The following is a 16158-nucleotide window of genomic DNA, read 5'->3' as shown; positions in this document are numbered from 1 at the left end:
ATTGCTATTGCCATACCTTTCAAGGGTTCAAATGTATATAGCTCATTATTATTTTTTGGAAGCTTTCAGAAATTATTAATTAGGGGATCCATTGTCATTCTCTTCAGGGCTACAACTCAATTCCTTCAATTAATTATAGAAAAATGATATATACCTACAAAATGACGAAGGAAAACTATGTATCAAAATTTTTGTTTTATTTTATAAATTTATTATAATTTCTACTATATTTCTAACATTATTTTTTAACCAATGACAATACCCAAAATACAATTATTTGTTTTATTTGAGATTGGGGATAAAGAAAGAGTTAAACATCCAATCAGAGTAATAAACTTCGGAAGGAAGACATAGATAGATATATAACATCACTCTTTTACATGCACAAGATAGATAGATAAATGTTTCATTTCTACTTTACGAAGATTAAATAAAAACAATATGGTACACGGTTTGAAAAAAAAACATATTAAACATGTTTCGCGCCACTATTTCACTTTGGCCGAGTATTCAAGTGGGTTGAAGCCAAAATACACTATTGCATGCCATGCCACCTTGTAAACAGTGAATCTAGCAGGTAGGGAAAGGTTGCCAACATGAGTCTGTTCTTGACCTTAATAATGGCACTAATTAAAGTTAATTAGAAGAAATCAAATTGATGAGGGCCTTGCATTGTTGCTTTGTCCTTGGAGCCAAGTTTTGGCATGGTAGTAAATGAGGTTTGTTTTTCGAGTAAAGTTCTAGTTCTAGGAATAAAAGGAGCTTTAATTGATCTGATTAAGGCCCAGTTGACCCCTTCAAAGAACTCATGTTTTTTTATCTCGCAAGATCCCATGTTGTATCCCATTCTCTTAATGGGATTTTTCACGAGCAGCTTCCTAATAAGGTCCTGTGCCTTCGCAATCTCCCCATGATTTTTTCTGTCTCTAGTGTTTGTTCTTCTTGGGAAGGTTAATGGCTTCTCTATGATATTGTTCAGTGTTTTCTCACTGCTTGTGTCTTTAAAAGGTGTAAATCCAAACAAAAGCTCATAAAGAAACACACCAAATGCCCACCAATCCACTGCACTTCCATGGCCCAGTGCCAAAATCACTTCTGGTGCCAAATACTCGTGAGTCCCAACAAATGAATGTGATCTACCATTAATGGGCTCAGCTGACATATCAATCATGTCCACTCCATGTGCTCCTTCTGAAGCATGTAGCAGTATCACACTATCTGCAATGGCTGCTTTCTTCATACCCCTTTTCACAAATTCATCTGAATTTCTGCAACACAACATTGGCTTCTTTATTCTCTTGTTCACAATCTCATAGTGAGGCCCAAATTTTAGAATCTTGGGATGAACTTCCAAGTGAAGAGAGAGATCAAAGTCAGATAACATGATATGGCCATCTTCTTGAATAAGCACATTTTCTGGCTTGAGGTCTCTATAAATTATCCCCAACATGTGGAGATACTCAAGAGCTAGAAGCACCTCAGCTGCAAAGAATCTTTCCCATGTAGGCACATATATGAATGACACAAAAAAACAAAAAAAGTCATTCTTCAATCTTCAACGAGAAAAGAAGGAAAAAAATTGTTTAAATTTTCCAGGCAGGATTAAGATATTGAAGGCTTCAACTTGGGAAACTTTTTCTGCCAAATCCAGAACATTTTTAGAAAACTCATTAAAGAAGTAAGAGTATTGTGTCGGACAAAATGAAACTAGGATAAACGAGTTTGTATATGTAGCATTGACTTGATATAATACTCTGGCAAGGGGGAACTTACTTTGCAGTGGAGATGCTAAAATGAAGATCTGACTGATGCTGCTGAAGTGTAAACAAGTCACCACCAGGGCAATAATCCATGACCAAACAAGAGTATTGATAAGCATTAAAATTTGCATAAAGGGTTGGCAAGAAAGGGTGGTCAAGCATACTCAACACGTGCTTCTCCATGTTTGCCCTCTTCAGCTTATTTTTCAAAGTCAGAGATTTTCTGTCCACTACTTTCATGGCAAAATAGCAATTGGGGTGTGGCTTAAAAGATTTGTGAATCTTGCAGAGGAAAACTTTTCCAATATCCCCGCAGCCTAGGCGGCATAAGAGTTGGAAATGATGCAGTTGAAGTTGTCCATGTTGTGTACAAAGGTTCTTTATTGCTTGCAAAGCAGGTTGGCTTGCTTTATGTGGCCTATGATTATGATCAAAAGCATAAGCAGTGTCGATGCCCGACATGGTGGTGTAGATGCTATTAATTTGGAAGAATGCAAGACAATTTCAGGCTGTCTTTACTTTTATCTTCCTTAAAAAAGTACTATATTTATAGATGACATATCAATGCTTTCCATGATGACATCACGTCTTGAATTTTAGGTAGGAAGTATAACTTATGCCGCACAGCTTATCTAGAAGTGTAGTCTGACACTTCGCTTGGTAGTTGATATTCTGATAATAGTTTTTCATTCTTAGCACAGTTGATAACAGGCTCAGGAATCAATTCCAACTATACTTGAATGATTGTTTGTAAATTTGAATTTGAATAAACTATATATTATAAAAATAATTTCGTTTAAAAGTAAGTTTAAAATAATGTAATTCAGTAAATTTATAGTGAAATTTAGTATAGAATTTTTAATTTAATGTAAAAATCACAATTTAAGATGTTATTGCAAACATGAGTTTTATACACAATATTAATTTCAGTTAAAAATTACAAAATATAAAAATTATAATAATGTTACAATAATAACTAGAAAAAAATGTAATTCTACGACATCGATTGTGCATGCGTAACTTTGATCTCATCCTCTAACAATCCCTTTCCTCCCTCCTTGTGACAAGATGTAATACAAGTCTCCTTTAAAAAATAAAACCAAGTTAACTCTAGTAAAATGTACCATCCTAGACTGACGAGCAATAGGGTTGACTGAGACAACTTGAGGAACCCAAGCTAAAAAGGAAAAATTATTGAGTGATTCAGAAGTATGTGACCTGATCACTCATTTTAAGTCAGATGTCAACTTTTTTACAATTTATGAGAAAAAATTATATGCGAGTGGCAGAGACTGTGGTTGCGACCCATAGAAATTTTTTTCACTGCAACGGGACTCCAGATCGTACATTTACTCCTTTGGCAAACTCGCTGACAAATGTTTTTTTTTTTTTCCAATTATATCGGCAGAATTAATGCTTCATGGAATTATTATGAATTTATATTTGCTATTACCCCTTTTGTTCATTTGACTATGCTTAATCATTAACCATCCATCTTTTTTTTTTTTCTGACAAAAATCCTTTTCCACGTCGAAAATGGAAGCAAATTGCGACGGTCGAGGAATCAGTATAATCACACAAACATTTTTATGTTATTTTATTATAGTAGGTTTTCTTCCCTCCCCTCATCATTTAGCCCTGCTATAATTTCATTAACACAAGGATCGGGGTCAATCGGCGAAGATACGAGTACGAGTTTATTAACATGCTTCTAATCCAATAATGCATCATACAGTACAATATTGGAGTCTGATTAGCAGAATACTTCATTTAGCATCATTTTCAAACTAGCAATCTTTGCTGAGGCAATATCATTTTCATGTACATTCTACGTATTGAATATCCCATTTTAGCAAAATCATTGTAAATCATCATTGCTTACATTGCTTGAAGCATTGCTTCCAAAAGAGTTTCAATTTAATATCCTTTTCTGCTCCGGCTACCAGGACTACCTACATTCCTAGAACCGAGAGATTCACCTGAACTGTGCAAGTTTCTTAGACCCGGGGACGAACCTCCTCGATGTACAGGAGATGCAACTTGTCGTGGAGATCCTAAACTTGCTTCACTCCCTCTATAAGCCTCAGCCTCCAGACTTTTGGCTTCTTCACTCAGAACTGCTAACTGTTATATCAAAAACATAAGTTCAACATATATTTAGAATGGCTGAACAAAGTAGAATAGTACCGGAGGACAAAGAAATCTCAAATTTGCTGGATGATCAAATAACTTGTGAGCATACTTAAGAAGATAATACATCTAAAGCTACATAGAACACAATAAAAGAGACTAGGCAAGTTAGTTTCCAATCCAAAGTAGGGCCCTTCTGTAAATAAAACGTAAAAAAAGTTGAATTTCACAGAGAATAGAGCAAAAGGTATTTGAAATACATATCCCAAATCCCCTGAACTTTTAGAAATTGGTAATATAGTAAGCAAAAACTATCGCAATGCAACTAAAAGGTTGAAATGTACCCGAGTTTCATTCTCTCTCAGTCGATCTTGAAGCACACTTATGGCGGGACTTAAACTGTAAATTCAGAAAAGTAGTAGTTGTTATAGGAGAAGAAACAAAGAAAAAGAGAAGGAATGAGAAAAAGGGAATTTTGCTCTGACCAATATTCAATCAACTTGCACAAGGAAGCCTGATAAGTTGAAGTGTGGTGAATGAAAGTGAGTGGATGCACTTTTCCATCCCTGCAAAGTAACAAAAAAATGGCACAGGAAATTAGCGACAACACAATAAGGATGGTATATGATCAAAGCAAATAAAATGACTCCATAAAAAATTTATGTATTAAGAATAAGCATACAGTTTATCAAATTATTACCTCATATTTTGTAAGATGGCTTGATTATATGCAGCTCGCTCCTCTTCAAATAGTACATGTTGCAGATCCTTGTATGATAATAGTGGCGAATCAAGGTTGATTAAAGACAAGGCAGGCAAGACATAAAGAGGAATTTCTCTTCTTACAAACTCTGCACCACTGCCACCACATAAAAGCTAGTTTAAAACCCAAGGTTGTGAAACTCTTGTAAACCTCATAAACAATTAAAATGGTTGACCTAACTAATTATAATGCAATGAAGACAGGAAAATGTGATATCATTATCATGTTTAAAGAGTTGCTCAACAGTTATAACATCCATTTATCATTCATATTTTAACCAACAAACATATTGAGAAGCATCCACAGAATGCCTATCTCTATCTCCTTTGTTGATTATATTTCTTAATAGAAAATTAATGGGGTACCATGCTGTTTAAGGCCTGTCATACATGCTTGGTGCTGCCAAGGAAAATTTCAAATAACCAAAGGCAGTGGAATCATTGAGAAGCTTAGAGGGTATTTTTTCAAGACAGGCTAGGATTTATGTTCAAATGGGTGCCAATTATTGCTTACAACATAAATGGATATTGGGGCCTTCCCTTATTCTCTCTCTCAGACTCCATTGGCAAGTACCTAGCAGCTATCCAGATCCTAATCTCCTAATTGCTGGGGATTTGAGGCTTAAGATATGAAACAGCAGCTACCATGTTCCCTTTTGTTTCAAGGGGCCATGATGGATACCAAAAATGGCAGTTGATAAGAAATAAAGATATTAGTGGTCAACTACAAAGTCAACAATATTCTATACCTCACATCCAAATTTGAGCGATGCATTGCCTCCTGCATACTTTCTGACATATCCATGGGATCAACATCAATTATGTTGGTGTCTGAATTGTTGAGATGGTAGTTTTCTCCACCTTTTTCCCTCCCTAGATAGTTGGCATCAGCATTAGCGAAGAAATTCCCCAAGTCTGAAGGTCTCCCCCCACCCTAGCCAAAATATATAATTGCATAACTATAAAAAGACACAAAATAAAGTATTTTTTATCCTAAACAAGTATTACTATATTGATTGGAGTATTGGACAAACTCAAGGGACAAAATTTATTTCCTGTAAGATGAACCTTGGGTGTTTCAGCTTACACTCACGCCTCAACATATCAACAAAAAGATATATACATTATCTTCAAGTAAAACTTCTCTATGAAAAAAAATTTGCAGATTGGACACATGCCAAGGGCGGTTCTATCCCACTTCTGCTTTTCATATGTTGAAAAGAAGATGGGATTCTAAAGCTCGTGGGTTAAATTGTCTTACACAAGAAAAATTTCCATGCTATGAATATCCAATATCTGTCACATCAGTTTTTTAACCTGAATAATTCAACATTAAAAAAACTCTGCAAAGTCATCCAAGAGTTCGTTTAAAAATTAAGACAGAAAAGCAGAAAACAAACAGTACTGTATTTTAACAAAGAAACATCCCAGTCTTGGATATTCTAAAGGCTACATCATGTTTTGCAATTCTGCATTCAAGCATATTAAAAACCATTGGCTATTCTTCAGGCAAACCACACAACACAACATAGTGGACATAAAATCTATTTGAGAAACGATAAATTATACTCCTTCTGGTCCTTTCTATAACTCACCTTCTAGAAGGTTTTAGTAGTCTTTTTTGTAAGGCACTTTATATTCCATACGAAGCATTTATATGTTTTTTTTTTTTCCTTTTTCCCTTAATAAATGGAATTGGTGGAAAGGGTAAATATTGATAATGAGATTAAGTATAATGATATTAAATGAGAGTAAATTTGCCGGGTTATGATAATTTTTAAAAATCAAGAAAAAAAATAACTTCATCTGCTTTTATTCATCTGCGTAATTTAATTGAAGGTGCCTGATAAAAAGGACTGGAGAGTACCTTACTAGCTCCAACAGTTCTTGAATCGCCGGTGTCGAGCTCAGGGCTCTCTGCCTTGAAGTAACCAGATCTTATTGATACATTCTCCGAGGAACTTGGTGACGAATCAATATCAATAACAGAGGTTCTATTTACAGGAGAGAGAGGTATAGGTCTTGACAGTTGATTCTGCTTCCCATCAGATGACTGGAAAGCAATGACTTGAATCCTTCCTACCTAAATACAGTCCATAGCTAATTCATATTAAACCCAACAAAAATAATAGAATTAAAAACAATAATGCATTGAACACAGACAAACCTTGTTTACATCTTCACTATAACAGGAAAAAATCAAGCCAATAAAACCAGAATCAAGAAGCTGATACATAGCCTGAGTGCGCACATCTACGAAATAGTAAAAATATTAGTTAGAAATAATTGATCATGTCGAAGAGGATACATAACCTAAGTAACATAATACATACCAACATGAGAAGGAAGAACGGTAATGTGAGGATGTGAATGGTACCAACCAATGACTCTGGTTGTTCTTCCGGTGGAAGCGGTCATTCTATCGGCGAGAGCAGAAGCAGCAGCCAATTGTTCAGGATTGGTTTCGACTCGATCCTTTCTCCGATCAGACCTCGTCTGAGGAGACGCTCCCCATATCAATGCCGTTACGGCGCCGTTTTTGGAATGCTGGATCGGATCCACAAAAACTTGAATTGAAGAATGAAAGAATCTACGAATCTAAGAAGAAGGAAGCTACCTGTATGTCGCCGAGTAGAAGGCCCATAATCTCTTCGGTTTCGGTGGACAATGCGTGAGTCACGCAAGTTAACCAAACCTCCTCCGACATCTTCACGCTCGTCAGCGACATTCTCCGATTCGATAACTCTCCAATTACTCTCTCTTTCTCTCTCTCGCTCTCTCACTCTGTTCATAGCATTAGGCAAAACCCCCAAACTCTCAGCCTCAACAAAACTAACACTCACTGTTCTCTTACATAATCCCTACCCTCACGCCATCACCTATTTCTTACCCTCTCGTGTATCTCTTTCCAATAGAGCACAAAAAAAAGAAAAGAAATTTAATTTTTATTCCCTCTAATTTTTTATTATATATTTTTAAGGTTTTTAAAAACTTTTTCATCATTTTTTTTAATTAAATAGTATTTATTTTTCTTATATCATATTTTATGAATATTGAATCTTTCTTTCTTTTTTTTAACAATTTATATGATAACAAATTTAATTTAAATACAATAAATTTAAAATGTTGCAATTAAGTTTCTAAAAATTAACATATTAAATATTTTCAATCTGAAAGATTTAAAATTAAATATGATAAATAATCATAAAGGTCTTATTAATTATAGTCTTTGAGATATTGGTTAATGAAAACTTTAAAAATTATGTTAAAAGTACATTAATAAACATGCATTAGTAATATTTCTAATAAAAAGAATAATTTTACTTCTTTAGCAAGGTTCAATAAACTTATCCAAATATTCTGATATTTGATTTGCACTATATTGTTTAAAACTAGGTTCTTATTTTCATTTACTTCATTTTTTCTTTTACTCGAAAACCAAAATCGGGCGAACAGCAACACAACAATGTCCATAAGATAACAAAATAAATCCGATATATTTACCACACTAAGGATATGTTTGATTTTTCTTTTATTTTTTTTATTTTTTTAATATAGCATAAATTTATACTATATTTTTAAAAAAATAAATAACTATTTTAAAAAAAATCAAATATACTCTAAATCTAGCTCAACTCAATCTGAAAATTAATTAAATCATATAAATTAAGGTAATCTAGTAGTTTAATTAATTATTTATTTATAGTGTTCCTATCTATTTAGAGTTTTAGATTGCATTTTTCATATGAGATTATATCTATATGTTAAAAAACATTTTATAAAGAGATTTAATATTAGAAAATTGGACTAATAAATTGTTAAGCCTTAACTTGAACAGTAAACGGCGCTTACTTTCTTCGTCTCTATCTATTTCTTTCCTTGATTTTCATGGTCAAAATCTGTCGTGGGTCATGTATGTTTCAATATAATGTCTTGTAGTAAATGTTCAAATTCAGATATTAATTAAAGAGGAAAAGTGAAATTTATTCACAGGTGATTAGCACGAGAGGAATTGTCGTTTGAGAAAATATGAAAACAACTGCATAACGTGGCAAATTTCTATAGGCTCATTCCCTTCATCGAAATCTTCTAAACGGCACTCCATTTCAAGAGAGGCACGTGCCTTACACGTGTCAGGAGGTTGGACACGTGCTAAAGCTACACAAACCATGAAATGCTATAAATACACAGCATGCAACTCAAACATGGCCACGGGAAGTTGATAAAAAAGACTCACAGTTAGCTGCGAAAAGGAAAAAGAAAGTTTGAGACTTGCAAGTTTAAAGGTAAGATGGCATCCCATGAGCAAAGCTATGGAGCTGGAGAAGCCAAGGGCCGAACTCAGGTAACAGTCACTCGTAACTATTTTGCTTTCTTATTCATTTTCTATCCACGAATTACTATAAAACTGTCATTAGAAAATGTATATATTGTTGATAAATATTGATGGATAAAAGAGACTTATCTTTTAACTGCCCTTTTGGTTAGGAAAAGACGAACCAGATGATGGGCAATCTTGGGGAGAAGGCCCAAGCTGCAAAGGACAAGACCAAGGAAATGGCCGATGCAACGAAGGACAAGACTCAACAAGCAGCCCAAGCAGCAAAGGACAAGACCCAACAAACTGCCCAATCTGCAAAGGACAAGACTTCGGACACTTCCCACGCTGCAAAGGAGAAGGCCCAACAGAATAAAGATGCTGCTCAACAGAAGGCCTCAGAAATGGGCCAGTCTACCAAGGAATCTGCCCAGTCAGGGAAAGACAACACAGAAGGGTTCCTGCAGCAGACAGGGGAGAAGGTGAAGGGTATAACCCAGGGTGCTACCGAGGCCGTGAAGCAAACGCTTGGCTTGGGCCAGCATGATCAAGATCACGGCAGGGATCACTAGCTGCTAGTTCATTTCACTTTCAATAGTTACGTTGACCAATAAATAAATAAATCCCATAATTAAGTTTGTCTTTAGTTCTTCCAGAAGTGGTTACGCAGCATGACTTTTAAATAAGCTGCTCTTCCGTCATAATCTTACGGGTGTACCATTACACACAGTTACTATTCCATGGTTTCAAGTGTGCTCTAATAATCTACATATATAGCATTGAATTAGTATCAACTATGTATCCATGATTTGCGTTTATTACGAAGTACATTACAATTTTGTCTCGGGAGTGGTGAATTAAAATTTCTAATACACTTCAAATGCAACTGTCTGGTTTATAATTTAACTACTATATAAAATAATTTGACAATAACTTAAAAGTACGAATCAAATTTATAGGTTAAAAATTTAAAAATTCCAATAACTGAGAGAATGGGCTGTCAGCGCAATACGCTAGTCTTTAGACTTCAAAATTGTGATTTGTGAGTGACCAAATGGGTGCAAAGAAGCGCACTCAGCCTTGACTCCCTCGGAGTCGTCGGCCCTATTTACCGGTTTCAGCAAACCCAATCACGAGTACTGTAGCTAGTTGTTCTCAGCCGGGGCATCATGCTATGACGGTTCTGAGAAGAACAATAAAGATGCGTGCGTGCATGATCATTCGTCCATCATATCGTTACTTTCTTCAATATCACTGACTTCTTCAAACGCTTCATCAGATTGTTCTTCACCATTGCTATCTTGGTGTGTTTCCAAAGCCTCGGATTCTTCTTCACTATCATCCTTATCCTCGTAGATAACTGGTACAGTTTGACCATCACCTACTTCTTCATCAATAACCTGTCCCAAAAAACCATGAATCAGTGATCTCAAATTGTGCCAACACATTGTAACGCGGGGGGCACTTACCCTTGAGTAAAGAATGTCTAAGCAACTTGACAGATGAACGGCAGGGTCAAAAGTGGAAACTCTAGATTCAATCAGCTGCACAAAACATATAGCAGTTCCAATTAAGAAAAGCACTATGGTAATAAGTGCTCTAACTTAAATGATAATATTCACGGTTTACTCAACGAAATTAAGCCTACCTAGCGTGCACCTGAAGTCATCATAATATGATCGAATGTAAAATTATTCTGTAATATTCTTATCGATTACTAACAGTACAGATTATTTCCATTGTTAACAATCCAACTAAATTATTAAAACGCTATTGGAGAGTGGGGATGCCTTGCCACATCATAGCATACCCACGCATAAATTCAATCGTATTTGCAGTTAAATTGATGCTAAAATGCCTTTTCTCAAGCACATCCAGCAGATATGACATACATATATGACATATCTTAGAACTTGGAAGGTATAGATTGAGCAAGTGACACACAGAAAGCTTGTCAAGTACACCATAAAAAATGACGATGTAACATATCTCACCTGATACAAAGAGTTCAAAACGTGTACCGAAGATTCCTGGGACATTATCGCACTTGCATGCAGTAGAATTAGACGCTTGAGCCATGGAAGAGCACATGTCAAAACTGCACCCCTAAAATAGCGAGAGAGAATACCTTATACACAACTGTGTAACTGAATCGACAGGTAAAAAATTATTTTAACCAGGAAATGTAAATTCAAGAAACAGCCAATCATGGAGTAACAGAACTGCATCCAGTAACAATTGAAACAAATAAAAGTTCAACATGGACACTACTAGGCTTATTAAACACAAATGCTCCAATTATCACTTCGATGTGTTACCTAGACTCGGTAATGGATATGAGATAGTGTAGGAATTTGATGACGTTTGAAGGGCTCAACTGTGCTATTGACTTTGTAATTACCTGCAAAAGAATTAAATGAGCTACATCAGTCATCATGCATATCATATGAGAAACTGGAAAAGTAGGTAAATTTCTTATTCCCATTCTTATACTTTTCAACTTTTTAGAAGCTATTCTCGTTAATTTCTCTAAAACATGAAGATATGAGTTATTTTTAACTTAAAAGAAAGAAGTTTTATTTATTTATTTATTATATTATTATTTTTTCTCTGCAGTAGAAAAAGAACCTTCTCATCTTGCGTATACAAGCAATCTAGTAAAAGGGCGCGATCATCAGCATTTAATGCTTGCATAAGCAAAACATGAACAGAGTCTGCACTTGGAGGCTTGGTTAGTAGAGAAGAATCTTGCTCCTTATCACTCTTGAGTTTGCTATTGTCTGGCAAAGTGAGACCTGCAAGCTTCTCACCCATAGTTGGCTCACTTAAATCATCATCATGAAGGACTTCATCCGCAACCTCCCCTTGATCTACATCTGATTCCAGTATAAGAAGAAACTTCAAACAATACCTCTCAGAATGATGATACAACTCATCTACCAGACTAACCCAACAGTAAACCTTTTCACGCTTTAACATTGAACGAACTTTGAAGTAAAACAGTTAAATCAATAGCAAACCTAATTGATGAGGCTCAGAAGTAGCTTGTCTTTTCCTGGTTTCCATTGGCACTGCTGCATGGAATTGCAAGTCAAAGAAACAGATGAAAGAGTATGAAACATTTCAAAAACTTAAAAGGAACAAATAAGGATAATAATTTGCAGGAGAAATCAATTTTACGTAGAAAGAGAAACAACGCGACAATGAAGACTGCTGCTTCTTTGAGAGAGTGAGTGATTTGGGGAACGACAAGGGTTTTGAGTTTAATCAATTTAGGGCTCAAATTCGCCGATTTTTTGTTTGGGTTTTATACCCACGGTATATAAAATTGAATAAATAAATAAATATCATAAATCCAAAATTAATTAAATGAAAACTTTATCTGCATTTCATTTATAATATTTTTCATTTTAAGAAAAAAACAAACCTTAATATAAGAATATATTATTTATAAAGTTGTACTTTAATTTATTTTGTACGTAAATGATTAAATTAAATTAACTAAACTGCTAAATGTTGGAAAAAGTTGTGGTTTTAAAATAGAAGTTAATGATTGACAGACGATATTTATAATTTATTTTAATTACTAAATGTTTCATTTCACATGCATTCTAAAAATGGGATTAGGTAAAAATAAACAATATTTGAATAAATTTATTAAATAATTGTATTTTATATTGAAACAAGATGTTTAATATGTTAGACAAATCCGTGACACCTACAAGAGCATGTTTTGAGTTTAAAAAGTTAAAAGCATTTAATACAATGTAACAAGTTTAAAACAATGCAATAACAAAGATTTACGGCTTAAGATTACAGTTACAATTACAAGTTTATATGATCTATTCTTATAACTATAAATATGCTTAATTAATTAACTGTGTTTTGAGATATATTTAAATTTTCAATAATTATGTTGAATACATGAAAACACAATGGAGCACATTTTATTATTAAAACATGTTTTATTATTTTAGTATATTTTAAAGTATATTAGTAAAGATTTTTATTATATTATTACATAAACTTTAAAGACTTATTGTATTGTTAATTTTAGGTTTATAAATTTAAAATAAATATTTTTATTATTAGTAACAAATATTAGATTAAATAAAATTAATTTAAAAACTAAAAAGTGATAATATAATTTAGTGAATAGAAACAAATTTATTGCAGGAAAGTTGGAACAAGATTTCCTCTGAGAATCGATCAATCCAAAACCTGAAAGCTAGTTTTGAGAGTTGTGTGCGTTCTGAAGCGGTGTTGCTTGCTACCTTTACTTTCACATAGTTGATAGAAAGGAAGGGATTATTCACATGGCGACATCGTTGTCAAGCATCCTTCTCAAGGGAATCGCAGCTCGTTCTTTCACCAAACCTGTAAAACCCAAAACAAACCCTACTCTTCCATTTCCTATAACTTTCTTTCTCTTATATAAAGTTGCATGCTTTCTGCACTTATCTTTTATGGGCATCCTTTGATTTTTCGTTTCCCCCTTCCTACCTTGCGACTTCGTTTCTTTCTGCCCTTGTTTCAGTTAAATCGTGAAATAGTTAGGCTATGTTTGGATATCTAATGCTGTGTGAAGTAGAATGGAATGGGATGGAATAGAATAGAATTAGGTTACCATTCTATTATTCGGATAAAAAATAGAGGGATTGGATGGAATGGAATAGAATGCATTCCATCAAGTTTCATTCTAGGTTGAACAATGGAACAAGATCTCATTCCATCCCCTTCCATCAATCCAAACATATTGTCTTGTTATTTCCTATTAAAGTATGGGAATTTAGAAAACTGTTTTATTTATTTATTGAAATCTTATTCTTGTGTCATCCATGTTTTCGTATAATTTTTATTCATGTTATGATTTTCAATTGAATAGAATGCCGGGTCTTACTTAATAAAAAAATTAAATAATAAAAATTTATCTGCTCACTAACTGAGTTTAGTTTGGAATTACTATTTACCTGCAATTTTGGAGAGGTTGGCCATCATATTGCATTGTTCTCCTTTATGAATTAATTCCATAATTGATGGACCAGAATATTTGTTCCTCAAATTGCAAGTTACGCTTTCCTTTTGTAATGGTATTGGTCTTCCTTTAATGCGTTCACAGGTAACCAGCTCCTCTTATTATGGAATGAGATATTTCACTAAGGTGTCAAATGATCCTGATACCCATGATGACTTCAAGCCAGCTAATAAAATTGAGAATTCAAATATTTCTTTAGCCGATGTTGTTGAGCAGGTAAATTGCTTATCAATTGAATTGAATCTCATACATGAAGAAAATATATCAATTATGTCTTGTTTCAATAATATAAGTAGTCTGTTACTAGAAATTGAGCTGCTGTTTACTTTGGTCAATGTGCGCAGGATGTCAAGGATAATCCTGTTATGATTTATATGAAAGGTGTACCTGATTTTCCACAGTGTGGATTTAGTTCTCTTGCAGTTAGAGTGTTAAAACACTACGGTAAGTCAATAATTTTCTCCTGCATCCTTAGCTATTCAAGAAATTATATTTTCTGAACTTGTCTGTTCATGGTAGAAATGTTGCTTTTCCCCGTGTTCGAAAATTTGCACACCCATAATTATAAGTGTAGACTCAGGACTGATATGGGATTACATTTCTATTAAACACTATGGTGATTAGTTTGCTGAAAGTAGCTCACTTCATTCTGGCTACCGTGTTTCTGTAATCTCATGTTCTCTGGTTTTATTATGTTGGATGGAATCATTAGACTTTTTGGCCTTGCCATTTCAGTTTATCTTCACCAACAAAAAGGGGCAGTGACATAATTTTTAATGAGAACAATGAAAGAAGCCAGAAGAAAGAGTAGTCAATCGCTGTTGACCTGAAACATAATTTTGATGACCTATATTAATGCCTATGCTCAGATTATATACCATGCTTTAATGAGCTTTTCTAATGGATGTATATTTTTTATTTTATTTTACCTATAGTCTAAAGGAATTTATTACATACATTGAAATATGAACTCACTTTACTGGGTGACAATTCTATTAGTTGGAATCATCATTATACGTTGGTGTTGCAGATGTTCCTTTAAGTGCTAGAAACATTTTGGAGGATGCTGAACTGAAAAGTGCGGTAAAAGCTTTCAGGTAAGTCCATTCTTTCTGGTTTTATTACTCTTGTTTCACCAGACTAATGCTCTATTGCAGGCGAATATACTTTCTGATGTCCTACTGTTCTGTCATGTTCTTTCTCTGCAGTAATTGGCCAACATTTCCACAAGTTTTCATTAAGGGGGAGTTTGTTGGTGGATCAGATATTATTCTTAATATGCATCAGGTTAATTCCCTTTTCCAGAGTTTTGATCTCTTTTTTAACTTGTTATTTTGAACTCGTGTTTATTAATATTTTACATGATGTAGACGGGTGAATTGAAGGAAAAGCTTAAAGATATTACGTCCAAGCAGTAAAGGGAAGGGACAAGTGAGATGATGATATTTAAGAGAGTGAGGTAGTTTAGACAAACGTATTTGATGTAATCTGTTTCCGTTGTTGAAAGATGACATTCGTGACTTCTTTATTTCGGGTTTTCTGGATAGTACGGAGTTAATTTTGATAAATAAAGAATTGTGTGTTAAGGTATTCCCTTAATTTGTGTGTAACTTGGTTTAATGTTGAGATGTTGTATATGAAATAGGAGTCGAGACCTAACTTTTTATTCAGATGAAATTGGAATAATATGGTAGAAACCTATGTATTTTCTTTGTTAAAAGATAGGGATCATCATTCTCGCTCACGGCAAATACAAAACAAAGGATGGAAGATGGCAGAATATATGGAACCTTCCTTAACAAAGGCTGCTGAACCTCTCTAGTCCTCTCCTCTTTCTTTCATTCTACATTTCACTCGCAACCTGCCACATGCAGAGGAACTTAAGTAACTATCCTATTCAATATTCATGACGTGATTTGTATCTCATCCTAACTAATTCAACTCGTTCGCTCTTTATTTGATGACGTTATGATGATGCGAGTCAAAATTGTAATCTAAGCTTGTAGCCCCAACAACAGTTTTGCTTTGGTTATGTTATTTCGTTTGGACTATTTGACTGTTGATGATTTCATGTGTTTTTTTTCTAAATAAATAAAACATTTGATAAGTATTCAAGAACAGTAGAAGAGGCAAACTGGTTTATTTCTTGAGCA

General features: G+C 34.2%; 5 protein-coding genes across 8 annotated transcripts; 2 read left to right on the top strand and 3 right to left on the bottom strand.

Annotated features, from left to right (window-relative positions):
• Positions 1 to 562: 562 nt before the first annotated feature.
• LOC113856025 (protein kinase PINOID 2-like) lies at positions 563 to 2222 on the bottom strand. Its single transcript, XM_027487647.1, has 2 exons — positions 1774 to 2222; positions 563 to 1493 (listed from the first exon to the last, which is right to left on the bottom strand). Exons 1-2 carry the CDS (start codon positions 2220 to 2222, stop codon positions 641 to 643), a joined length of 1302 nt encoding a protein of 433 aa, XP_027343448.1. The 3' UTR covers positions 563 to 640.
• Positions 2223 to 3465: 1243 nt separating this feature from the next.
• Positions 3466 to 7570, bottom strand: LOC113854849 (lys-63-specific deubiquitinase BRCC36-like). 2 transcript variants are annotated; one of them, XM_027486117.1, is made up of 9 exons: positions 7270 to 7548; positions 6986 to 7199; positions 6820 to 6905; positions 6520 to 6735; positions 5402 to 5586; positions 4591 to 4749; positions 4376 to 4456; positions 4235 to 4289; positions 3466 to 3884 (listed from the first exon to the last, which is right to left on the bottom strand). In XM_027486117.1, exons 1-9 carry the CDS (start codon positions 7378 to 7380, stop codon positions 3678 to 3680), a joined length of 1314 nt encoding a protein of 437 aa, XP_027341918.1. In that variant the 5' UTR covers positions 7381 to 7548; the 3' UTR covers positions 3466 to 3677. The 2 variants fall into 2 exon arrangements, with proteins under 2 accessions (XP_027341918.1, XP_027341919.1); XM_027486118.1 differs by having other exon boundaries at positions 3506 to 3884; positions 7034 to 7199; positions 7270 to 7570.
• A 1237-nt stretch (positions 7571 to 8807) lies between these two features.
• On the top strand, positions 8808 to 9581 carry LOC113854731 (late embryogenesis abundant protein 2-like). The gene is made up of 2 exons (XM_027485919.1): positions 8808 to 8997; positions 9141 to 9581. Exons 1-2 carry the CDS (start codon positions 8944 to 8946, stop codon positions 9540 to 9542), a joined length of 456 nt encoding a protein of 151 aa, XP_027341720.1. The 5' UTR covers positions 8808 to 8943; the 3' UTR covers positions 9543 to 9581.
• A 156-nt stretch (positions 9582 to 9737) lies between these two features.
• LOC113854730 (WD repeat-containing protein 43-like) lies at positions 9738 to 12245 on the bottom strand. The gene is made up of 7 exons (XM_027485917.1): positions 12151 to 12245; positions 11991 to 12044; positions 11599 to 11846; positions 11289 to 11371; positions 10965 to 11076; positions 10440 to 10514; positions 9738 to 10370 (listed from the first exon to the last, which is right to left on the bottom strand). Exons 2-7 carry the CDS (start codon positions 12034 to 12036, stop codon positions 10188 to 10190), a joined length of 747 nt encoding a protein of 248 aa, XP_027341718.1. The 5' UTR covers positions 12037 to 12044; positions 12151 to 12245; the 3' UTR covers positions 9738 to 10187.
• Positions 12246 to 13131: 886 nt separating this feature from the next.
• LOC113856621 (monothiol glutaredoxin-S15, mitochondrial-like) lies at positions 13132 to 16121 on the top strand. Of its 3 annotated transcripts, XM_027488535.1 has the most exons (7): positions 13132 to 13349; positions 14090 to 14221; positions 14350 to 14449; positions 15036 to 15102; positions 15214 to 15292; positions 15376 to 15459; positions 15731 to 15771. In XM_027488535.1, exons 1-6 carry the CDS (start codon positions 13287 to 13289, stop codon positions 15421 to 15423), a joined length of 489 nt encoding a protein of 162 aa, XP_027344336.1. In that variant the 5' UTR covers positions 13132 to 13286; the 3' UTR covers positions 15424 to 15459; positions 15731 to 15771. The 3 variants fall into 3 exon arrangements, with proteins under 3 accessions (XP_027344336.1, XP_027344335.1, XP_027344334.1); XM_027488534.1 differs by having other exon boundaries at positions 15376 to 16121; XM_027488533.1 differs by having other exon boundaries at positions 15214 to 16052.
• The last annotated feature ends 37 nt before the right edge of the window (positions 16122 to 16158 follow it).

This window comes from Abrus precatorius, unplaced genomic scaffold, assembly GCF_003935025.1.
Source record: "Abrus precatorius isolate BTA unplaced genomic scaffold, Abrus_2018 Scaffold11, whole genome shotgun sequence".
NCBI lineage: Eukaryota > Viridiplantae > Streptophyta > Magnoliopsida > Fabales > Fabaceae > Abrus > Abrus precatorius.
Note: the sequence above shows the minus strand (reverse complement) of the source record. Positions and strands in the feature narration are given on the sequence as shown.